Below are 25,889 nucleotides of genomic sequence, written 5' to 3'. Positions count from 1 at the left end.
AGAGAACTGGACCTTCCCTTAAGAACTATAAAATGATATAGAAAAATGTAGAGGCCTTAAATATTCATCTTAGAAAACAGAATGTCTAGCTACTAAATAACCAAAAAAGAGTAAAAAAACCACTGTTAACCTAGCAATAGCATAAATTGTAGAGTGCTCCATCTCAGTGCTATCCACTTTGAGATCCTCCATGTTTCCTGTGCACCTTTGGCAACCTTTTTCATTCTACTCTTTAAAAACTGCTGGTTTTATTAATAATGCCAACTCATTTAAGTAATTCAGTTTATTTAGTAAATCAGTCATAATTATTTAAGTAGAGAAAATAAAAGCAGAATCAGACTAGGTCTACAAATCCTTGCATTTTTGTCACAATGGCTATTTTAACTGAAACATGACACACTTGAATTCACTGAAGCACAGTGAATTCACTACATGCTCACTTAGGTTATCAAAAGGATCCCACAAGTCTTTTCAAATGCTAAAGTTATTTTTAATGATCTCACAGAAATGCTTATCTTCATCATTTTCTACATTCAATTCATAATTAACACTAGAGAAATACAAATTCCTAGGTGTAAGTCTTACGTGGCATGATGCCCTGGTCCACCAGCTGCTCTCGTGTCCGTCTCTGTTGCAGCCTCAGCTGAAGTACTGACAAAAGAAAACATTGATTCCTGTGTGAGCACAGTCTCCTCATCTGTGCAAACCCCCATTCCAATGATACCAGGTACTGCAACCCTAGAAATACCTTCTGCTGTGTATTCAGCCCTGACAGGAACCCCCACGAGCCATCCCAGGAACTGCTGCTGTTAACAGTTCCCAGGGGTGACTTCCATCCCCACTTCCACTGGAGTTTGCCCTCAGTCTCATCTCTGATGCCAGGGCTGTATTTCCCATCTGCATCCACTTTTCCCACCAGTCAGGCCTCATGAGGAGTGTTGAGCTTACATCAAGAAAACAGTGAGGTAGAGTTTAAACCATAAACTGGAGCCCTTAATGATTACAGAGCCTTACTGCATGTCCTCAGCCAATCTTACATGACTTCACTGGGCTGAAATAGAAATGAACTGTGCAGAGCATTTTAGAAGAAAAGGTCTGTGTTAGTCTTGCTGATAGTTTCTTCTAAAGGTTTTTTTTAATATAAACTCTGATTGTACATTAAATAAACCTTGCTGAAACACAAGAAACTGAAGAGAAGCAGAATTTTATCTGCCTTATTTAAAAACAAAAAAGTGTTACAATCAGGAACACACCTTATTCTCTCTCTGAACATCAGAAAATGTTGGGTTTTTTTTGACTGAGATATGTGTTATCATAATTACTTAAAGGACAGAATAAATCCAGTACTGTCAAATGCGGAAAAACAGCTTATAAAGCTTGTAATGAAATGTAAATTCTTACATTTCATTACATTTAATAAAACGTTTCTCACACATTTCTGTGTGTCAACCAATGTGACATATATTAAATGCTACACCAGAAACCACAAAGCCTGGGGGAAGAGGTAGACATAAAAGTTTTTTATACTTTTAAAGATTATGGCTTTTTGTTGCCAGGGGGAAAAACAAGGGGGAAAAAAAGTGGTTTCTTTCTTCTACCCCTCCCTTCCCCTTGTTTCTATATCAATTTATCATAGTGCTTCATTATCTCTTTGACACATACAGCTACTACCCCAAAGTGGAATTTCATCTTCTGAACAAGGGACAGTTAAGAGACAAAGTATAAATCACATTAAAGATGTGATATTTACATGCTGAAATTCCGAAATGAGAGCTTATTATGGGTGTATGATTATGGTATGCTGTTCCTATTGTATTTCACAAGGAAGCAAAACAAGCTAATGCATTGTCCAAAACATCAAAATGAATGTAATTTCTAAAAAATTAAGCTAAGGACAAAGTTCATTGTTTCCAGAATTTAAAAGGAACCAGCTTATTTCCTGTTCTGCAGTACAGGAAGGATATTCCTCTGGCTAAAGCATTAAGACCGGGAATAGCAAGTCCTGAAAACAAGGACATTATTTTCTTGTATCACACAAACACTGAGAGTTCAAATACAAACATTTCAGGGCTGTGGCACAGCAGATCTGCTCAGACTTTACAATTTTCTTTTACAATTTTTTCTTCACTAAGCTTTCTCATAAAGCCCATTTTGTAGGTGGAGCTGGTTCAGCTGTAACTACCTAAGCATTGCTAGGGATGTGCTTTCAGTATTAGTAATCACAAGTGGGAAAGAACATTATTACTGAATATATTATACTGAACATTATTTCTAAATATAAATGATAGGAAGCCCTGCTGTGTAGTTTAGGAAGGTATCTATGATTTGTGGCTTCATTTATGGTCAGATATTTGGCTTCAGCTTTACAGAAAGATTAAAAACTGAGCCATATCCTAAACAATGTACAGTGTAAAGAGGGAACATAGAGTGGGACTAGAGCAAAAGGGAGAGAACAGTAAGGATGTGCCTGCACAGAAACCTGATGTGCTCACATGTGAAGCTTTAGCATTTTTTAAGAAAAACATGAACCAAACCTTTTTGTCTCTCATAACATTACTTGTCTGCCCATCATCTGTTCATCTACACTGGGCACTACAAAGCAATAAGGGAAGATTTTGAAGTTGTCCCATCTGTATCTGGACAAATCATAGAAACAGTGAGAAAATTAGAGATATAGAAGATATAGAACATGTAGTTATTCACTTGCTAGATAAATATCATGAACTTATATATTACATAATAAGGAAAGGACAGCCTGTAGCATGACTAATAGGAAAGCACTGCAGGGGAATGCTAAAGAAGAGATGACTCACAGTTAGAAAGATGGTATAAGATAATAACTGAAGATTTTGACTTGACCAGAGCAAGGAGGTTAAACAGAAACCAAGCTGGATGAAAACCAGATGTTTGCTTTTGCAATCAACTCCAAAACTAACGTTGAAAAAGTGTTTCATAGCTACACTTTTTAAAAAGATAAATATTGAGCAGTCAAATGCATTATTAAATAGAAAATTTTCAAATAGAAAGCAATCTTGAATAAAACCCCTAAATAAATTATTTTTTAAAGTTGGAAAGCTGAAAAGGTTTTGCTTTTCCAAAGCAAATCCATCAGAAAAAAGCCAATATTGGTATCTCTATAAAAGAAATACAAGGATCTAGAGGATCTAAAATACTTTCAGCCCCTACAGTGACACAAAGTAAAAAGCAGAGCTGTTTCTAAGGAAGAAACAGAAACACCTGTCTGTGAGTTGCAAAACTTCACACAGTCAGAGGACAGCTGGGTTACAGGTCAGGGTGTCAGAGCAGGAGGTCACAGCACAGTCAGGAGTGCCCCTTCACTGTCTCTGCAGGTACAGACAGATGTGTCTCTTTACACTAGAGGGGAAGCTGCTGAGGGTATGAAGGAAGGGAACAGCAGTGAGGTCTGGGAAAAGCTCGGGAGGAAATGGGGACTCACAAGAACAGCCAGCCCGACAGGAGGATGGGAGTCATGGAAACTGAATCACACCTTTTCAATAAGGAAAATATAATGAAATTATCTTCAGAGACAGGGATGAGCCATATGAGAATTCCACTTATGGCAAAGAATTGCTCATTTATTTCTGGGAGAAACTATCTAGAACAGAACACAGGTTGGTTTAAATCTAATGTAATTAAAGCTAATACAGACTTTACTTATCATATATATGGAAATCCATAGAGCAAGAGATTTCTAGAACAGTCAGTACCACACAAAGTGATAAATCTAGTAAAGTTGGATTGAGATAAGAAGACACAGCCTAAAAAAAAAAAACAAAAACAAAAAAACCCACCAAAAAACCACCAAAAAAATCTAAAAACCCCTGAAGCATTACCCAAATACAACATATATATATATATATATATATATATATATATATATACACACACATACATATATATATGATATATGCATATATATTTTTTACTCTTGTTCTAGTGTGGGTCAGGGTTTGGATTTCTTTTCCTTCTTTTGTTTTTCCCCCTCCCCTTTATTTTAAAGAAAGGTTTACAGACAAACCATCATGGAATGTGGGGAAGGGAGAACTTGAAAGACAGGAGGTGGAGGTACTACAAACCAAAGTTGCCCTTGGAATGGTGTTTACTCAAACATTGTGTTTTACAGATGGTTCTTATCAGAGTAAATCCATTCAGCTTGCTGCCAGATAGTTTACCTTTCACTTTTACACTTTTAAAATCAGGAAGTTACCTACATAACATCTAAAATCATAAGTGATCTCCAAAATGAAGGCACAACATTAACAAATATTTACATATGTTGAAAAACTAATTATGTTGTTAATGCTGTTCCTCCTATTTAAAGTACACGTGTAAAAGAAGGGCAGTGTTAACAGCACTGGCAAATGTAGTTGTTAAAGGACAGTACAAATATTTTGCACTTCACATTATCTGGCAGGAATCCTCCTTCACACCACTGCAACTCTAAAAATTGTCTGTGAACTGCTTCTGAATAAAAGCCATGCACAGAGAGGTCAGACCAATTCCTGCTTTGACCGAGGGACAAGGGAGGATATTCTTTTTTGTTTTCAACTAAGCATAGGATTTTAACACTTGAACACCAGGTGGACAGATTCCAAAGTTTCCATGTCTTTTCTTAAGTCAATAAAATGATCATTAAAGCTTGAATAGCTTATTTAATACTTACTGACAAAACAAAAAAGCATAATCCCTCCTCACAGTAAGAACATCTGGTTATCTGACTCTCAGAGTCAGCAGAAGTCTTGTGACTGCACTGGAGGGAGAGTGTTTAGCCAGCACAAAAGCTGAGTGCCAGAGGCTGGTGCTCCACTCCAGCTCCTTCCAGTGTCAGCACTGCAGGGAATCAACACTTCTGACCAGGGAATGGAGAGGATGCTGCAGAAAGGGGAGCTCATCCATTAACCAATGCACTTGGGTATGTGGAAGTGTATTCCTGTAAAGGATCAACTTTTATAAAGCCAATGAATGCCCTGTTGTCACACCAGGAGTCCTGCTCTGGTTTACACACAATGTGCCCCAAAGGGGCAGAGACTGAGGATAACCAGAACCAGCAGCTCCTCAATCTCCTGCTGAAGGCTCCAGGGGGTGGGAGCAGAAGTGCCCCCAACAGGCACTTGAGGAGACACAGCACGTCCTGTACACCTTGGAAAGGCAGCAAACAGAGCGCTCTGGGCATGTTTTACTTGCTGTGAGTGGCAGAAGGAGTGAAATAAAGGGTATTATTAAATCACCCACGACAAACAGCTTTTATCAGAGCTAAGCAAGTGATTCCTGTTACAAATCTGTAATGTGTATCCTATAGAAGAGCAGTCTCAAAGTAGTACTACATAATCACAAGCACTGGAATGTAAAGAGGCCAAAAATAAATCAATAGTTGTCCTGCAGGAGCAATGCTATCTCCGCTGATTGACAAGCTTTCACCACTGCTTCTTGCCTTGAAAAAAACCAGAACACATATTGTGCACAGTTCCAGCACTAATAATTCCACATCTAACATAGTTCATTACATAGCCCATTACATAGCCTATTAATTTAAGATCAAATTTTAATTTTTTTATAGAAGGTACTATGAAACAGCAAATAGTTGTTGTCATTTCCCAATTACACAGCTGAAACAAACATTTCACCGTGGACACAGGGTCCAGAAGACACCACACAGTCCTTTCAAATGGCAGCAAGAAGAAAAACAACACATCGAGATTTTTTTAATGTTCTGTATGTAATCATCTCATTATTCTCCTGAAGTTAAAATCCAACAGATATTACCTATTTAAACACTTAAAACTGCAAGTGGAAACGAGAAAATGTAATGTCCAACATTCCTCCATAACCCCTTGGAAATTTCCAAGAGCGGCAGAAACTCCAGGCAGGCTGCTAGGCTGGCTGCCATGGAAACAGACAGGGCTGGAACCGCGGCCGTTTCCTTTCAGTGCAAAGCTGGTACTGAAAGCCTCCATTTCCTTCTGCCAGCTGCCAACGGCTTTTGTGCAGCCCGTGCCCCCTGGAGGCTGGGGCACAGCGGGCACAGGCTCCCGGCAGAGGCTGCGGTGGCACCGGCACTGCGGGGGGACACAGAGGTGTCCCCTGGGCTGAAGCAGCTGTACCCTTAAGGCAAGGGTGTCACCAGCGTGTGGCACTGCACAGAGCAGGGAATTCCACCGGGAGTGATCCCAGCATCACCTCTGCCCTGGAATTGTGACACAGCCTCACAGGGCAGCAGCTCCAGAGCCGCAGAACCTGAGCACCGAGTGCTCTCTGGGCATCCTGCACTGCTGCCCTGCACCCCAAACCCCATCTGCTCACATCCTACAGCACCGAGTGCTCTCTGGGCATCCTGCACTGCTGCCCTGCACCCCAAACCCCATCTGCTCACATCCTACAGCACCGAGTGCTCCCTGGGCACCCTGCACTGCTGTCCTGCACCCCAAACCCCAGCTGCTCACATCCTACAGCACTGAGTGCTCCCTGGGCATCCTGCACTGCTGCCCTGCACCCCAAACCCCATCTGCTCACATCCTACAGCACCGAGTGCTCTCTGGGCATCCTGCACTGCTGCCCTGCACCCCAAACCCCATCTGCTCACATCATAAAGTCTGGATTTTCTACAAACCCTAACTTTATGCTAGGTTAATCTTCCAGAAATAGGTTTTGCTTTCTCCTGAGCTTTCTCCCTCAGCTCTATGATGAGGTATTGTACTCTATCTATTAAAAAATGGTTAATTTTTCCCACTAATATTTGTTCTGCAAATAAAAAAAAATAGTAGAAAGTATATTTTGTGTAGTAAGTAAAAGAAAGAGCAGGTGATATGCAAGATACATAATTCAGGAAGGTTATGGAATATGGTAGTTTGCACATGGTATTACACATTCCACCAGTCCAAAGTCAGAAATTTGTTAATATAATGGTAACTTCATTTATATGGCATGTCAAAGAAGGAGAGGTGAGAAAACCATGAAAATAGCTACTTTTAATTTGTTGGAAATGATTCTAAGTAAGTTGTATGGAATTTTAAGATAAAATGCATTTTAAATTGTGGTACTTGTTCCCAATCAGCCTGAAGATGGTAATAACAGCATTTTAAAACAAAAATAATTTATCACAAATTCATCTTGTAAAAAGTATCAGACATCATCTAACCATGGGTGAATGCCTTCAAAACTTCCATGTATGTGAGGATATAATTTTAAAAAGGAGCTATTTTATTTAGTTCTCTTGCTTTCGTTAAAATAAAAACAAAAACCCTTACTGGTTTGTTATATCATTTTAATGTTCTTTTTTCCATTATTGTATAAGTGATTTTTCTGCTAAGACTATATCCAAAATAATTAAGAAAAGCTGAAGCAGCTCTTTTGCATATTCATTTTTGAACAATTATTCAGTCATACTTCCATTTCAGCTTAGAAATGTACTCTGTAAATGTAAAGTACATGAGAGGAGACTACTGAGGGCCATTTCAGATCATCTCTCCAGAATTCTGGAGGGGAGCCCTGCAGGACGTCCAGATCTCTCAAATGACACCACAGTGATTTAAAGCTTTTGTCTGCAGCCAGTGCTGATGCTCAGATGAGTGCTTCCAGCAGTTCCAGCATCCACTGAAAGCAGAAAATGAAAACCTAGATGGCAAAGAGAGCTGCATGTAAACTCAACGTTTCAAACAAACATATGAACTATAACAGTATCATTAGCTGAGAGGCTTAAATGACTAGGATATAGGACAATCTGTATTGTATCCTACTGCTATGGAACATGTTGCTTAGAAACCAGCCAGAATATACACAAGCCTTCAAACAAATTACTGAGATGTCTGCTGGGATGAATATATATATATATATATGCATGGATATGTAAAAAGCAAAATCTATACTTTTCATGATTCTGTTTACATCTTTAAAATGAGAAAAATCATTATCATGTTGGGTGAGAAGTCTTAACAAACTAAAGCTTATATTACCATTTTCTGTAAAATTGCATAACTCCAGTATATTAAAAATAACATTTTCTAAATCTGCAAGTATTACTCTGCTAAGTGCAGACCTCTGATTTTTTAAAAAATAATCTGCATTTCCTCAAATACTACTATTAGCCAAAAAGTGTACTGTGAAGGGACTCATGAAACTTGAGTTTAAATTCTACATCTATTACAGCTTCCTTTGTGATAATTTGGAGTGTATTACATAGAATGATGACAAATGATTTCCAGCCAAGCCCCCTCCATTCATTGTCCATGCTATTCCTAGGCACAGCAAACAAAATGCACACCCAAGCAGATTCTCCACCTCAGGAGAGTCCACAGCAATTGAAAGCAGAGCAAGGTGGATTGCACTGAGCTGCCTGCTTGCAAACGGGGCTGTGAGCAATGGTACTGAGTCACCTCTGCTGCAGACAGCTCCAGACTCTGCAGATGCTCAGTGGGTGAGTCCAGCTGATCACAGAGAGGAGAAGTTGCTGCATTAGGGAGGACCCTGCACTGGAGGCTGAGGCTCCCACGTGTTGTGGTGGATGTGACAGGAAAGAAGAATCCCCCAGCAGAGCAGCAAAGCAGACAGTGGTTTCATAACTCAATATGATCTAACACAGGATTTCCAATGAAAAGCCAATGGTCTGTGCCTCCCTCCACCCCCAGCTGCTTCTGCTGCTTGCACAGTGCAGAGGTGCCTCCTGTCAGGTCTGTGCTCTGGCACCTTGAAAGAAATGCTCTTCAGCAATAGCCACTGACTTTGGGCTCCTAATGCCAACAGCAGAAAGAGGCTGGCAGTAAGCAGGGTAGGGCTGGATGGGAATACCCCTGGCTCTTGGCAGCAGCACTCCTAATCCTTCTATAAAAACTTCAAGAAATCTTATAGTTGCCATAGCAAGTTTTTTAAAAGCTCTTGGTTAGCCACCATCGTCTTCTAATTGTATACAGATTACATACAAAATCAAATTAGTACATAGTAGTCTTGGTTTATTGAAGTAGTTAAGCATGTGTTTATTATAATGGTATTCCAATATATTTATTATTAATTTAAGTGCTACACTGAAGAAGAAAATTCTGTGGAGTAAGTGCTGATTTACTTTTATGACATACAATTATCCCATGACATTAAAGAGACTGTTTATGGTGGTAGAATTTAGCACAGCCCTGCAGGATCACTACACAGAATTTATAGTGCTTCCTTTATTAACAAAGGAATAACACTTTTTCACCAGTATTTTTCTCATTATCTGTGTCTCAAGAAACATACCTGATGGATTACCACTGATAAGGGGTCATAAAAACACCTCTAAACACCAGATAACCCAACTCAGAGCTTTTTCTTTATAAAAACCAACCAACCCAAATAAACCAAGAGCAGAATCTTTATCATGCCAGAGCAGGAGAGCAGAAGAGGTCGAGAGTATCATCAATACTCAACATGCCAGCAATAGCAGGAAGTCTGTTGAATAAACAATTCTCATGCAACATGGATTTGATTGCAAGGGATGAGGGGAAGAAATCCTTCCTGACTACACCTGGTAATCTGTTACTCAGGCAGCACAAAGACAATTCCAGTGCACACCTGAGAAATCCACTCATTGCACCCTGTATCCTGTTTCCAGCACTTGCCAGTCTCCAGTTCCTCACAAAGCAGTAAATTGAAAATGCATTACAAATCCCGGAAAGAAATTGTGTTTCAAGGTGGAAATAAAATTTCCTTCCTGGCTAGTTTTTCTAAATTAGAGTAGCCTGCAGGCAACTGGTAACTCTGAAACTCAGATATGATATAAAAAATATGGTGCAAACAAACTGGGATTCAGCCTCCTTTTAAATCCCACCTAATCACCAGACTGATCTGTTTCACCAGTTTAATACTGTGTCTTCAGGAGTTCTGTACAGTCATGCAGCTCATCCATCTTTATACTGAAACAAGTCAGGGTATAAAACAAGATTTCCTCAGCTCTCTCCAGTGCTGTTGGGAAACCTTTCAATCTGCAGTCCAGGTGTACTCCCAGGTCCTAACACGTGCACTGTTTGATGGCACTGAATATTCCTTAGTAACTGTATGCACATTTAAGGCTTTTCACTTGAATTTTCCAAATGTTTTGGTTGCTTACTTGACAGTGCTACAAGATGCTGCAGGAGGTAGAGTCAATGGTACAGGAATTTCTGAAAAAGCTGTTTAGTTAGCACTGTGTGACTGACCTCAGAGACAGAAAATATATTTGTTCCTTGCTCATACAAAAGGTAATTTTTATCAGACAGATAAAAGTAAGAACTTTTTTCACAAAAAAGGCAACAGGCAACAATAGTATCTGAGCTGTTTACAAGAAGTAAGTAGGATAATTAAAAGGATTTCCTCCCATGCTACAGGGTGCTATAATGTGTATCAATAGCCTAAGGAAAGAAAAAAGTTCAGCTTTGCAATCTAAACTGCTAATGTCCTTAATATTAATTTGCTGAAGACAGTGTTATTGGTTTTGCTTCCATCAAAAATTCCTTTTCTTATAAAGAAATACTAAGTAAAAAAAAATTGCACCTTGCAGTTCTCTTAAGGTACTCATTGCTGAAATAAGCACTGCACTATCTCAGGATTTTTACATTTACCAAACCTGTGCAAAGTAGCTTATGAAACAAAGGCACTTTTTGAACTGGATCTCTACATAATTACATTTTTATTTTTGCAAGTTTTCTAATTCATATATCGTATTTTTAAGTATTTTTGTGTCCTAAGGAAGAAACGTTTGAGAATTCACGTGGCAAAACCAGCCACATCATTTTAAGGAGGAAGAAAGGAGGAGAAAAGAGGAGGGTAAAAAAAAAGAGAGACAGAATGGCACAAGCTAATTTAGAAGATACTGTTCTGTAAAATAAGTTGTCCTACAATTTATATTTTTAAAAAAGTAAAATCTGTTACCTGTAGTATTATTTAAATAGGATTAAACTAACAACTGCAACTGAATTTTTAAAAATCTATAAAATGTCTGAACTACATATTTCATAACAAACTGGAAATGTGAAGCTCTGTTTTAGTCCCTCTAGATGTAAAGCAAGAAGATTTGGAGTGTTTTCAATAATTCATTCTATATACCACAAGAAAGAAAATTATTGTTTTTCTAAGCTTTAGAAGGAGGAAAGGCTGGAAGAGGAGATCCTGTAGTCAATCAAACTCTCAAGAAGAGGTTCATTATTTTAATCATTACATTGCCAAACTTGGGAGAGATAAAAGAATAAGATATATTACTGGGGAAAGTGAAAATGGAGAACAGGTACTAAAACTCAGAAAAGGAAGCAAAGATAGTGATTATGGAAAACATATCTTCTTGTATGCAGTGAATAATTTAAGCTCTCAAATATTAATGAATTTAGACTGGCAGAGTATCCCATAATTGCAGGTTTTTTGCTACTCTGACAGACCATCATTACTGTAATGTACATTCTTTCATCCACTTTCTCCATAACTGACGTGCTTGCAGAGGCCTGAAGATAATCATTACTGTGGTTACTCATCAGCCCACCTACAGTACCCACCCTGCTGGCTTTGCCATGTTTTTCTGCACTTGATTTTTTGGTAGCTTACCCCAGATAGGTTTTGTTTCTTTCCTACATCACTGCCCACCCCTCTGACCCTCCTGGCTCCCTTCTCTGTGGCTGCTGTCCCCAGAGCCTCAGCAGCAGCAGCAGCAGCAGCAGCAGGGCTTTAACTGGGCTGCTCTGAGCTGGGAGGCACAACCACCCCGAGGCAGAGGCACTGCTGGCCCTTTCTTTCATCACTGTCTCCCAGTCAGGACTTCCCTGCCACAAAGGAGGCAAACCTGTTCTGCTCTCAGCCACTGCCACAGGCAGCAACACTCAACCTCTCAGTACCTTCCTGATCACCAACACACCTTCAGTGCCAGTACACTGCACAAAGATCAGGCCTTTCTCTAGCTCAAACTTAAAGCTAAGTAATGGGGGCGTTAAACTAACCTGTCAGGTACTGAATTTAATACTGAATATGGGCTATCTTTTTGCCAAATTTAAACGCTATTAAGGTCCAAATTTAAAAAAGAAATTAACAAAACCCCCAAACAAACCCAGCAATTAAATTCTGAAAAAGGCAGGATCTTATATAGAACTCTTCCCACCACACCAAGGGAGAAATCTCTGAATCACCAGACAATCCAGAGATATCTGGAGGAAAAGCCAAAGCAGAGTGCTGTGAAAGGAAAGCAGGAATTCTGTCTACTACAAACACAGTTTGTGTCCTATTGATTAAGCAGCTGGAGTTGAGCCCAGAGCTGCAAGAGCCGGGTGTGTTACTCCCCCTGTGCCAGACGGCCCTGGGCAGGGCTGGCAGCCGCCCTCCAGGTCTCGGCCTTCTCCTCCTTCACCCCGGCCAGCGGGAAGAACCCTGCCCGCAGGAGTAACAACATTGCCCTGTCTCAGCAGCATTGCTGCCTCAGCCTAACAGAGATTACTTGACATGAATCCCGTATAGTTCTATTTGTCATTATCATTGAATGATATTCCAAATAGTCTCAAACTACTGCTATTTTAAAAACTAATGCCCGTGCATTTTATCAATTTAATGCCCAGCTGAAATCTAATAATTTAAAAAGACATAATGTGGTTTGAAAAGCACACTTCTCAAAACCAGAATCAAATTTAATTTAAAGTATGAGGGGAGAACAGAATTCCAAAGAAAGAAAAGAGCTGAGAAAAGCACTGTTGCAAATGAGGTAACAATATGTCTAATACTAAAGGTGTGTGGGGTTTTATTTTGACATGCCATATTTAATGATGTTTATTTCGTTAAATGTATTTCAATAGAGACATTTTGAAGCACTTTGTGCAATATTTACAGGACAATTTCAGAGTCCTTCATTAATTGAGCACTAAATAATACCCTGAAAAGACTACTTGATTGCTCATTTTTCTTCATACTACAATTCCTATCAAGCTATCATCATCGTTATTTTACTAGTCTCAAGTAAAATATAAATTCAGCTTTTAGAGGGTTGTTTTTTTTCCAGAGGGAAAACAATACCTCATTTAATGTACAAAAACTCTTTCTGACCTACAGCATTACATCAGGCATGCTGGTGAACTGAATGTGCCCAGGACTTCTGCATTCTCTGTCCCCCAAGCAGCAAGTGACTGACCTTCCTTGAGACTTTTCTGGCTGTTCCCCTCAAGGCATTCCTTCTCCTTCAGTGGCTTAAGATCTCCTGCAGGTAAGATCTCGGCAAAGCCCTGCTGCTGTTTCTTGGAGCTATCGATCATGGTGGGAATCCTTTAGAATGGCAACATCCAGCACCGAAAAAGCGCAGGCCGCGGTGGGCAGCGGTGCAGCGCGCTCCGCACGGGGCCCGCCGCGGGCTCCTACGGCAGCAGCAGCCCGGGCACCGCCGCGCCGCCCATGGCGCTGCCCCGGCTCGGCTCGGCTCGGCTCGGCTCAGCCCACCCTGGTTCGGCTCAGTCCGGCCAGCTTCGGCTCGGCTCGGCTCGGCTCGGCTCAGCCCACCCTGGTTCGGCTCAGTCCGGACAGGTTCGGCTCGGCTCGGCTCGGCTCAGTCCAGCCCGGCTCGGCTCGGCCCAGCCCGGCTCGGCTCGGCTCAGTCCAGCCCGGCTCGGCTCAGTTGGCTGCGGCCGCTCCGAGCCCGCAGCCCGCTCTCAGCGCGGGCACCGAGCATGTGAAGCCGAACTCCCAAAGCCCGCCTCTCCTCCCAGGCAGACACTCCTCCTGTGCCTGGAGTTACGCTCGCTTCCTCTGCACATTGGTGTTCAATGTGCAGCTCGGTGGTCAATCATCTGACAAAGAATGAGTCAAGCGGTTAAAAATAAATCCAGCAGTTGCTGGAGAGCATTCGCTGATACCTAAGACAAACTACTGCTGAGGTCCCTCTCCCTTTCCCCCCTTCCTTTTCCCTGCCCCCATTCCTCAGAACACTGCTGCAGGCAGCAGAAATATTTCATCTTTGCCTGACCGGCACATTCATTACTCATTAAGTTTCACCCGTAAACAAAGCTGCACAGCGGCATTTGAAAATGTTATAGTTACGTTAAGGAACCTTCGCACCCATCAACCCCAGGACTGGTTCCAGAGACATGTACCTAGCAGAGGTAACTGGGAAAACCAGTGATTATTTCCATGCCTTTCCTGCAGTATGAGAGCCTCTGTTCCTTGTTGTAAAAATCTAAGCCCCGAGTATTTTATTATTTTCCTTTTTGCATTAGTTACACATCTCATTATTCCCAACAGTTCCAGGAGTATTTCCTCCCACAGCTTCTGATCTGCCAGTCTCTGCAGCATATCCCATTTATCTTACATGAGTCATCAACTTCAGTGTCAACCTGGAAGATTTCAGGGAAATGGATCCCCTCTAATTACCTGGCATTGGCCATAAGGGAACAGCAGACAAGTCTGCATTTCATTTCCTGTACTTAGAGAAAAGAAACTATACATAATGTTCAAGAGTCTCTACATGTCAACTAGGAATTCTGGCAGGTGTATTTTCCCTTCCCTTTGGCCTAAAAATGCTATCATTGCACACATTTTCCACACCTCTACTTTGTATTTTAAATCCTTCAACCTGAAATTATAAAGGATATCTCCATTCAGATAAAATGTTTCACTTCCATAGAATCAGATTTGAAAATACCTATATACATTGAGATACAGAATTTTTAGAAGTGGAAACTAGGAAAAAAACCCCCATCTTTTCCTCTTTGGATCTTTCTACAAGACAGCCACTGAGCACTGACTGTTCACCTTGACTCCCAGTGCAAGTGACACCACGGGCTGTGAAGCTGCCTGGCCCAGCAAGGTTTGGAAGCCTCTCCCTGTTTGCCTGCTGCTGGGAGAAGGAGACCTAGATCTGCTCAGAACTGCACCCTCCAAGGAGGAGTGAGCTCACCAGGCTTTAGCAACCTCTTGACATGTAAGGAGCTGACAATAACAGGCAAAAAACTCTTTGCAGCATGAATGATTTGAGGCCACTCTCCCAGCCTAAAAATCAGATGTCTGCACATCATTTGTATAAAAATTATCAGCTTAAATTATGTTCTGCTTAAATACAAGTTACAGACTATTCCAATACATTTGGTTTTGCAGTGATTTTTACTGAAAACAAGGAAAAAATACTGTGGAAAAGCTCCTTCATAAATCAAATTAACTTCCTCACTGCCTGCAGCTGAACACTTACTGTGCATAAGAAACAAAACTACTGTTGAGAAACTCCACACATTCAGAAAATAAAAACAGACAAGCAGAATACAAACACAGACTACTTAAACACAGATTAAACTCTGACACAGTCAATAAACAGAATATTACACACTTACTGATATAACAGATTATAACTCCACATTTTTCTTGTACCATTTTGTATGTACTCCACATTTCTCTCTTGTAAGAGAGCAGTTAATTGTTTGGATTGATAAATTATATTCTAACAGTGTAACAATATATAACAGCATAAATTGTTTTATGAAAAGGGTACAGTGCACTTCATACACTCTGATTTCCCAATGATTGAGAAAACAGTATTTTGAAATTAAAAAATTCCATGCCCTAATGAGGAAGTGTGTAATTAAAGGTGCCAGAGGAGGACATTTTTCTTCAAACACCATATTTCTGAAGGAAGTTCTATCCATTCCTATCCCTTTACAGTGCTTTATATAAATGGAGAGTGCCCAGTGCTCAGGTGAAAGCTGACCACAGTAACAGCAGCTGGGTGGGAGCAGTTCAAGCCTTCAGGAGCATTTCTCTTGTTCAAAAAGTTGATCTTAGGCAGGAGTTGGTGCTATCCACTCCTCCCCTTTCCAAGGGTAGCCACCCCACAGCAGATCAATGTGCTTATGCTTCAGCTACTTGAAGATATACCTCATATTTTGCTTCAATTTCACCTCTTAGTTCAATACAAGCTTAACACAGAGATGAAAAGGCTGATCAAAATCTCAACAGTAACATGCAAAATCCTTAGTATAAAAAGCAGGAATTACAGAATTTATGAAAAATAAGAATGAGGAAATTATTATACAGACTAGGAGAGATGAAAGGCCAAAATGATGCTGTGTATTTTTCATGTAACCAAATACTGCTGTTGCCAATAAATGCTATACAATATGGAATAGCTGGGTGAGGGCAGACATAACAAATGAAGACAAAGATGCATTTGAAGAAGGAAATAGTTCTGCCCCAGATTCAGTTATACTGTGAATATGGACAATATCTGGATATTCTGCTCAGGGATAAGTTTCTCTTAAATCCCTGCATGAAGAATAACATTTATCTCCCACATCATGAAAAAATATTCCTATTCCAACAACCTTTTGTTTTCCCAGCAGTCTTGAATATACCTTAATCCAAGCTCAATTGATAACTCGGTTTTACTGGTTATTTGAGTGTGCAACAATAGAGTTCTTATATTTTTAGTGATAAGGCTTCAAAGAAAAATTAATCATCATCTCAACATGTCTGTTGGAAAAGCCTAAAACTCTGGGACAGCTTCACAGGCAGCTGGAGGCATCTCACAATTCCCAGCTCCACAGCACTGCAACATGGGCAAAGTGCACGTTCCTATGATGGCCTTGGTCAGCATTCCTAAGAGCTGCACTGGAAGGAACAGAAACACCTTTAGCATGTTCCAGTCCAAATTCACCTGCTCACTACCAGTCCCCAGGTGTTCCACCAGCAGGTCCCATGTGAACCAAGGCAGTTGCTGCCTGCTGCCCCCAGTGCTCACCCCCTGCCAGTTAAGGATTCCTTCTTCCCTGCCAAATGAAATAAATCTGCAACTCCTCGAGAAAGTTTTACACATGTTCTTACCTGTGAGTGCTAAAGCACCACAGTGACTCCTCAGATTTACTCATGCACTTTCAAATCTGATGGTAATTTTTTAAGCTCATATGAAGTAGCAGAATTTCTGTCATGAACCACTACCACCACACTGAACACGCTGCCTATGTTTGGGCAGTATCTGTCTTGAAGATTGTTTTGACAGATAAAAACTGCTTTGTATTTCAGTTACTTTTGTTGTTGGTTTTAAGGGACCCTATTCCATATTTCTCTGAAAAGAAATTGTGACTTTACAGGTGGGAACTTCACACTTTGCCCTTCAAATCACCCGTTTTGGCCTACCACAAAAAATCCTCTAGTGTAAGTATTAGTGAAACAACAGCAACTTGTTTGTTCTTTAGCTACTCTTTATTTTAGCAGTAATACAGTTAATAGAACAACCCACGAATTACACAATATAAATCAGGGACAGAAAAAGCTTGGGATCTTAAAACTCCACTCAGAGTTTGAAATGATTTTGTGTTCAGTGTCTAAAAGTGAGCTGGAATTTGGATTGTCATTTGAAATTGATGGCATTGTTAAGAACAGGCAAAAAACTTTTTCAAATTGCAAATTTTTCATCTTCTCTTTCTCCTGCTGACTATTTAAATAGAGAATGTTTTGTAATAAAGAGAACTACTCATTTCCAAACTAAACATTGGGCATAAAACCTCTGCAATTTGAGCACGTACCTGTTTCAAATGAGCTGTTTTTAACATTACAAATAGCAAAATGAAACTGAGAATCACAGAGAAACCTATAATGACCTAGAAACAAAACTTGTGGCTGAGAGACTGTTTTCTATCAAACAACAAAACCAAAGTATCTCTTTCAGCTGAGAGAAAATCTTGAGTCCTGCAGGTGCTATTTTTCAGTCACAGGTTTGAACTCTGTTACAAACTGCATCAGTGCATCCAAACCAGAAGCTGAAGTAAAAAGACACACAACAAGCTCTTGGTTTCAGTGAAAATGAAATGTTAGAATTTGCATTATTTTCAGAGGGCAGAAGTACCTCTCATTTGAATTTCAATTACAGTTGAATATACTGCATAAGAGTGGGTGAAATGAAGAAAAAAGGCCTCAGAATGGAACATTTCTGTCAGTTTCAAGCCAGAATCTCATTTAAGAGCGATGTATTGCACAAGTTTTTCACAAACATTTGCTTTACATCTAAGGTCATCAGCACTTGTTCCTTCCATTCTTCTGCAGCACAGACTCCAAGTGTTCTGCCAACCTTCAGCCTACAGCAAAAGTGTTATTTAAAAGGTGGAAGTGTCTAGTAGATATAAACTAAAGTTCCAAAGTACAGGAGGAAGCAATGGAGCCCCATGGTACCTCCCCAGTGCCTGCCTGTCTGCCCCTCTCAACAAATCCTTATCTGGGTGAAGCATCAGTGATGTGCTGAGTGACATCACTGACTGGGAGCTGCTCCCCAGCCTCATTAAACACCCAGTAACTAAGCAACAATTGCTTTAACACTACATTCCAACTCTTCACATCATATGGAACTCATTCCTTTGCAATCCCATCAAAAAGAAAAACAGAACCAAACCAAATGCCCTTGGGTGTTTAAACTCTTTCACTACCATAATAACATTTTCAAGTGGGAAAAAAGCCTAATTACTCAGATATCTATTTCACCTTGGCTTTACATACACCTTGATGAATATCTTGGTGCTTTATATTGTGTTGGGATAATCTAGTTCTTAATCATGGTGTAATAATTTCTTCACATAGGAAAATAGTGCTCTGACTACACAAACTAAAGCATCAGTTTACATAATCCCTATTATAATTTATTCCATTACTTCTGTAAACATTAAGAACATTACTTCAATTTATTAATTAAGGGGAATTGTTTGGGGGGGGCTCTGCTCTGCCTGTATTCTCCACCATTGTGGCAACAAAGACCCAAACAACACAAATAATGGTCACCATCTACCTCAGTCACCCTTCCCAGAAAAATACCAAACACTTACAGTGATGTCAAATTTATAAGTCTGCATGTTCTTCTACTCCCACTAAAACCCACACAAATTCCTTTTAAGGGAGGACATATGTTGGCAGTGTTCACTGCTTAAATGAAAACCACCTTCCATTTGGTCTTACCCATATACACATCTAAATTAATAAATATTTTAAAAATGTGTATATAGAGTACATGAAAATGTGCATTTTTGTATATGTTTAACTGTACAGATCTACATTTAACTGCATATATATATATCCTGTAGAGGACAATATTTAGTCATCCACTGTGCTACCTCTGATTTGCACAAGTTGCCTATACTAAGTGCTGCACACCAATCACCAGTTCTGTTTGCTCCCTGTTACCTTCTTGTAGTGGCTCTGTCACAAACTGGTACTTCAACAACAACATTTGCAGTTAGGACTTAGTTCTAACAAATTAAAACAATTATACAATGGAATTTAAAATTAACTCAACATTCTTTTCTAGCTATGCATTTAGTTATGCACCAGGAATTTCAAGAAAAAAGGTCAGAATAAGACAGTTTGATCAAGTGATCTCTTTAAAGGAAAACATGCTTTCTGTATCTCCTGTGATCACTCAAATGCCAGGCCCTCAAACAGGATTTCACATATACCAGATGCCTTGAATTGAGTCAGTCACAGGTCATGTCTCCTGTGTTAATCTCTTCACAATAAGCAGATAATTAAAAAAAATAATATCTATAAATCAAACTAAAATGATGGAATGTTTGTTTAGAAGTTTACCAAATGGAATGACCCTGCTGGAATTCTTTCATGTAGCCTGTGAAAATGTCAGAATATATTCCATTTAAGAGGTCACAGTCCCTAGAGATCTCTGAGTTTTGGCTTGTGTGTCTTTTCACATGCTTTAATATTTGAAAATTGTTCCTTGTAGACACTGACTGATGGCCCGGGAATGCTAGGATTGTGGGAACTGGCAGTACCAGTGACAAAGACAGACTTACTGGGAAATCAGTACCTACTCAGTTTGCGCTCTCCTCTCGGAACAGAGAGGATGGCATTCAAATATTTACAGGGAGACCAAGGGACTTCTGCTTTTCCTACTGATACGTTAAAAAACCAAACAAAACCCCAAAAACAAACTCCCCCCCAAACCAGAGCACTACCAAAAAAACCAAAGCATAAAGACAAATATATATTAATTACAATATGCTGCTTGTTCTTAGCAAAGATTATTTAACAGAATATTTGCATTGGATGTTCCATGGGCTTTTAAAACCTTAATGGAAAGACAACCCCCAGAATCACTGAGGCTGGCAGCAGCCTCTTGAGATCCCCTGGCCCAAGTCCTGCTGGAGCAGGCTCAGCTGGAACAGGCTTGCCCAGGACAGTGCCCAGTCTGATTTTTAGTATTTCCATGGGTGGAGATTGCACAGCCTCTCTTGACCACCACTGTACACACATATTATTTATGACTACACTATAAATGCACACACACATTTCTACTGTAAGCTTACAGAAATTGTGCACTTCTTTATCTAGATTGGCCTTTCAGGATACACTTCCTTTGAGGTCTGGTTTGTGGAGGATTTTTATGTTTGGTTTGTTGATGTTATTGTTGGTGGTGGTGCTGTTAATCAGAATATCTGCATGCTGTTTTCCAGATCTCATTGCTTTCAGCTTAGTGATTATGAAACTGCTGAATTTAAGATGATTTTTCAATTATATTCCCTGCCAAGCTATCACTTTAATCAGAACTAAGTCTTCCATTTGTTATTCTCTAGTCTTTCCACTAGCCATCTTTTCTACACTGTGTCTCTCCCAGCTCTCTCTAGAAAAATTCTAAGCACAGTGACCTACCTATATATCATTACAAGGGAAAAAAACACCTAATCACTGATCTTAGAGGAATGGAGAAAAACCAGTCATACACAGATGCCAGAAGAATGTCCCAAATCTCACCTGATTCCCTAATATCAAAATTGCAGTTCAAATCTATTAATTGCACAGAGGATTGAGAATTTGTTCAGAAGCCATAAAACTATGCCAAGAATGCACGTTACCAGTGCTACATACTGAAGGAGTGGAAGATAAGAGATAACAGGCAAACTAATACACCACAGCTCTTGAATGCCAGAAAAAATCCCTTGGATCATCAAATTTATTTAAGTAATACCATTAGGTTAAGTGGGATGTGGATTTCATTCAGTTATTTTAAGAACTGTGTCTCCCAGCTGACTTGACTGGTCCCTTAGGAGGACTCAATATACACCATTTGGAGTATTTGTTTATGTTTGGGTTTGTGTTGGGTTTTGTGTGTGTGTGTGTTCCACCTTCCCCTGAATTCCCCACAGTACCCCACAAGCTCTGCAGCCCCACAGGAAGCTGCAATTCTCACCTGACCTTCAGTGCCTCAGGGTCTCTGCTCCTGAGTGTCCCTGTCCTTGCTCAGCCAGGGGCACTTGCTTTCTCCTAATTGAGATTTTACCAGTCTTACTTTTACTTTAAGGTGCTCACTGTCCCAAGGCTTTTTTCCTACAAAATATCCAAGACTCTTGGTTCTTCTCTCAGTTAGCCCAATTCTGCTGGAGAACAGCTGCTGCCAGCAATGGGAGGCACAGCACCACCTTCTCTCTCCTCCTCCAGCTGATGTTGCACAGGCCCAAAGGGAAGCAGAAGCAATCCCATTCCTGTGCTGGCTGTGAGCTTGGAGGAGCAGACACCTCAGAGATCCCACTGCCTGCAACAGAACTGCTTCTCCACACCTCACAAAGGGCAGGGAATGGGCACACACTCCTTCTGACAGGATTTATGGCTAAAATGCAGAGCCAAAGGGCACTCAATGGCCCTGACAGGTGCCAGCCACTTATCCACTCATCTTTACAGGAATATAACCAGGCTCCTACCTGTGGATGACAACTGCACAAGAGCAACTTACATGTCTCTTTTTCAGAAATGTGTCTCTTTTTCAGAAACTAGTAGCCACTGTCCCAAGAAGAGTTTGGCACAATGAGATAGTCAAGGAAGCCACTGCAGAGCCAAGAGAGGCTGCTGTAAATACACAAGGAGCTTTCTATTTTATGTGTACCTGGAAATAATGATTGCACGGCTCCTCACACCCAGCCCGTCACAGCTCCCTCTTCCAGGCAAAGTGGCATGCTCACCAGCTCTGCAAAAGTATTAATTCAGCATGCAAAAAGCTCTGGTCATGCACTGCTTCCTTTTTTTGATGGTATCTACATGTGCAATCCCTTCCCATCATTTGGCTCTGAAACAGCAGGTTGGAAAGCTGCAGGCAGCATCATTCCCATCCACCCTCCTGCTGTCAGCAGCAGCCAGCCTATCCTTCCCTCCCTTGCCACCTCCTGGCTCTCAGACAGGAGCTCATGAAACTGTGCTACGGTGTGTGGGCAGCACATTGTTCTGACTGCTACTTGGGCCGTGCCACGCTGCTGTGACTCCTGTCAGCTTCCTCCACCAGAGCCCAACTCAACACCAGGCATCAGTCTTCTTTCTCCCTGCTGCTTCCAAAGAGCCTCACCCATGTCACTTTTCCTCCAAGCTGTCCTTCCTAAGGACACAGCATCATGCCTAAAAGCACATCCTGGACCCAACCTGGCCTCCTTCAGGCAGGGATGCAAATGCAGAGCCTTTTCCCAGACTCCAGGCCCACTGCTCATGAGAGGGACTGTACACCCATGGCTGTCGTGAGATCACAGACACATCTCTGTCATCACTCAGGAGGTGGCAAGTGTGAAGAGCAGAACCAATGAAATAGGAACTTTTGCTGCTTTTTAGCAAGTGGAGCAAGAGTTGCCTTCAGAGAACAGGCATGGAAAACCACTGCAATACACAGGGCATATGGTTACATGATCAATGCACTCTGTGTACTGCCTAATTATCCAGAAAGATGCAGACTAATGAGAACCTGAAGTTAGTTTCATTAGTATTGCCCACAGCCAAGAACTTGAAAACAGCTCAAATGAAATAGGAGAACCTTAAAATTATGACAGTCCAGGAAACTGACATATAACATCCACCTCCCAAAATTATCCATTTGTCTTTGTTCAGGGAGTAAATACCTGCATGTAATAAGTGACTAGGAAATCTTAAGCTGCTAATGCACTCCAACTGTTTTGTTATTGATCCTCTGTTGGAAGTTAAAACCTCTTTGACAGAGTTGGCACAGCATATAAATGTTCCTTTGTAAACTCAAGGGACAGTAATTCCACTGGAGCTTAAGCTAACCATGAGAATTTGCAGCAAACCCACCGAGCTCTGCTCACCCAAATCTTACTCCTGCTTTGCTCTGGGACTGGGATCTCTGGGGCAGAGAGCAGGGGAGAGGAGGAAAATGTGAAAAAGGAGAAGGGAGTAACAGCTCCAGTGACTGCTGGCTCACCCAGGCATGCTGTGATTACCTCCATGGTAAACAAAACCAAACCAGAGCAGAAGCCTCCTACCCTTGCAGTGACATTGGAAAAGCTGGAAACACAGTTTCTGTACTAACTTGTGCAAGTCAGCTTAACAACACTGCAGAACAACACGAGAACAGTTCAGCCTCCTACTGGACTACTGCCAAAAGACTCATTCAAGTAAACAAAAGGTTTAAAGGATCACTACCAGAGCTCCCAGTAAGCATAATGCTTCCTGCATAAAAATATCCTACCAAAAAATACCTTTAAACATTTCAGAATTTTTTAAAGTGCCACTGTATTTCTGTGAACTGCAATCTCTTATGCTTACAGACTTTATAAAGCAGTGACTCTTGCAAATATCCAATTTCTGGTAAAAAGTAAAAATACTAAATTATTAGAACTACTTTAAATGTGAATCCATCAAGTTCAAAGTTCAAATTTGCTTCTGACTTTCATCATTTCTACAAAAAATTGTTTCTAGCCAAATTAACCCAATTTACTAAATCTGAACTCATAGATGAGCAATAGTTTGGCTGCTCTGGAGGTTTGACAGGACACAGACACCCACCTCATCCATTTCAGTTTTACAGGAAACTAAGAAAAAAACAAATTTTCCAGAAGTATTCTAATATTGAATTAAAATTTGTAAGATAACATAAATTATGTATTATTTATGCAGAAAAAAACCCCATTATTGAAAATTATCCCTTTTTGTCTGATAATAATACAACTCTCAAAACTATTTCATCAATACTTGTAGTATACGCCAGGTGCAGTTTTTAAACTAAAACTTAAACATCTGCTCAACTCCATTGCAGGTTCCAGAGTGCCTGCCGCTGCTCCAAGAGCTGCCCTGGCGGCTGAAGCTCCCGGCATGGCCTTCGCAGCATCCCGCAGCACCTGGACGCGGTAAGAGCGGTCACCGGCCGGTCCCCCCCGGGCACTCGGTCACCCGTCACTCACCATTCTTGCGCTCGGTGAGGGGCGGCAGGCAGGGGCTGGGCTGCAGCGACAGCCCCCGCAGCTCGTGTGCCACGGCCTCGCTGTGCGGGCTGGGCGCCAGCCGCGCCGGGGGCCCGGGCTCGTCCTCGGCGTCCGCCGGCCCCGCGGGCTCCATCCTGGGCTCGCCTCGGCGCTCTGCGGAAACAACGCGGCTCTGGTCACTCTGTGCTCCGGCAGCACCCACAAACGCTTCACACACTGCTCTGCCTTCACATCTGGGCTGTGGGCAGCTCCTTCGCACCACAGTTCGGCTTCAGAATTAAGGACATTACCTACTGATCTCGGGGTTGGCAAAATACAGTCGGGGAATGGATTCAGAGGCAATTGAACAGAAAGCAGGACAGTTCCTCCGCTCCCACTGACAGAAACATCACCCCGTGTTCGCCCTCACCGGAGCTCCTGTGCCCCACCCTGCGTCCCCACCCGCGTATCAGCACAACATCCCTTTTTCCCTATAGCTTCTATTAGAGAATGCTGAATTTATATGTTGTGCTAACATACAAATGGCTTTTAATATTTTGAAGCGCTACACAACTCTCCTTCAGATCCCAAATCAACGTCAGTGTTTATAGAGGACTTCACCAAAGGACTATATCAGAACTAGTTAATCCTCATTCTCCCCAGTAAGGAAGACTTTTGGCCATGAATATTTTAAAATTAATTTTACTGCACACTAGCTACTTATTGAATAGTAGAAGAAAAGTCCCAATTTACTACAGCCTTCCTTTCTATCATTAGTTTAGTACCTAATCTACAGTAAGGAGAGACAGAAGTATGAATTACTGGTACAGGCTTTTTATACCTCACAGAACTATCAAGTCATTAAAATTTCAATAAATCAATATGGATGTCAATGAAGTCCTATCCCTGAACTCTTGGAAACTTGAATGATATGAAATATTAACAACTCAGATCCACAAAAATGAGGAAATGTCTTGTTATTGTGAGATTTTTTGTTAATTTAAAATTATTTTTCTTTAAAACCACAACTGCTAGCCATACTCAGCCTTAAACTTCAAATATTCTGAATATAAACACCACATGTGTTGGGGTGTGTATTCAGAATTTTGAAAATGCAATATATGTTTCAATGATCAATACCAAAATATTTCAAGTGTTCACATGATATTTAAAAAACCAAGATGACAAACCAAAGAATGGCCTACACTACAAAAGAGTAGAAAATCATGTTCTGAAAGTGTGACTTGAAAAATAAGAAATGTAAGCAAGTACTGCTTGATATACACCTATACAGAACAATTATCATGGTTAAGTGCATATTTTTCATTATTTTCCCTAGTTACCAACTGGAGCTTTCACATTAAATGAAGACACATTAACTTACTGTTATGCAAGATTTTTCTTCTTTGTTCTTAGCTTCTAGAAGCATAATTTACTCAGCTCTCACTCGATTTCCTGACATTACACTCTCCTCAAACTCCCACTCACTCATACAAATTAAGTACATTATTAACCAAGCAGGTCTCTTCAGACCAGAATTTAACTGAAAATTCAGCTGCTTATCTGTTCATATTCACAGCATTTTATCCACAATTTACTAGTTAGGAGTTGCCTTGGAGTCACTTTTCAAAGAGATGAAGCCACGTGAGCTGTATTCATGCTTTTAAACCAGCTGACATTAATAGAAACACCTTCTTGTACTAAGGCTCAGCATTTGTTATGCTGCAGATTAGCTTTGACTAATTTTTTTCCCCATGA

At 40.8% G+C, this 25,889-nt stretch overlaps 2 protein-coding genes across 5 annotated transcripts in view; one reads left to right on the top strand and one right to left on the bottom strand.

The window, feature by feature from the left end:
• LOC143695334 (uncharacterized) overlaps positions 1–13,161 on the top strand; it is a 48,774-nt gene extending 35,613 nt beyond the window's left edge. For both annotated transcript variants that reach the window (XR_013184435.1, XM_077186694.1), the window contains exon 5: positions 13,042–13,161. Coding sequence is in view for 1 of the 2 variants with exons in the window: in XM_077186694.1 (XP_077042809.1) it covers positions 13,042–13,064 (23 nt within the window). In the remaining variant the exon portion in view is untranslated. The remainder of the gene's footprint in view (positions 1–13,041) is intronic.
• Positions 1–25,889, bottom strand: part of MRTFB (myocardin related transcription factor B) — a 67,368-nt gene that overhangs the window by 26,161 nt on the left and 15,318 nt on the right. For 2 of the 3 annotated variants that reach the window (XM_054643343.2, XM_077186692.1), the window contains exons 3-4: positions 24,132–24,305; positions 586–651 (exon numbers count right to left, since the gene is read on the bottom strand). In XM_054643343.2, coding sequence (XP_054499318.2) covers positions 586–651; positions 24,132–24,285 — 220 coding nt within the window. In that variant the 5' untranslated portion in view covers positions 24,286–24,305. Of the gene's footprint in view, positions 1–585; positions 652–13,120; positions 13,261–24,131; positions 24,306–25,889 lie in introns of those variants that run through there. The other variant, XM_054643344.2, reaches the window with a different exon arrangement.

Source organism: Agelaius phoeniceus, chromosome 16 (genome assembly GCF_051311805.1).
Source record: "Agelaius phoeniceus isolate bAgePho1 chromosome 16, bAgePho1.hap1, whole genome shotgun sequence".
Taxonomy (NCBI): domain Eukaryota; kingdom Metazoa; phylum Chordata; class Aves; order Passeriformes; family Icteridae; genus Agelaius; species Agelaius phoeniceus.
Note: the sequence above shows the minus strand (reverse complement) of the source record. Positions and strands in the feature narration are given on the sequence as shown.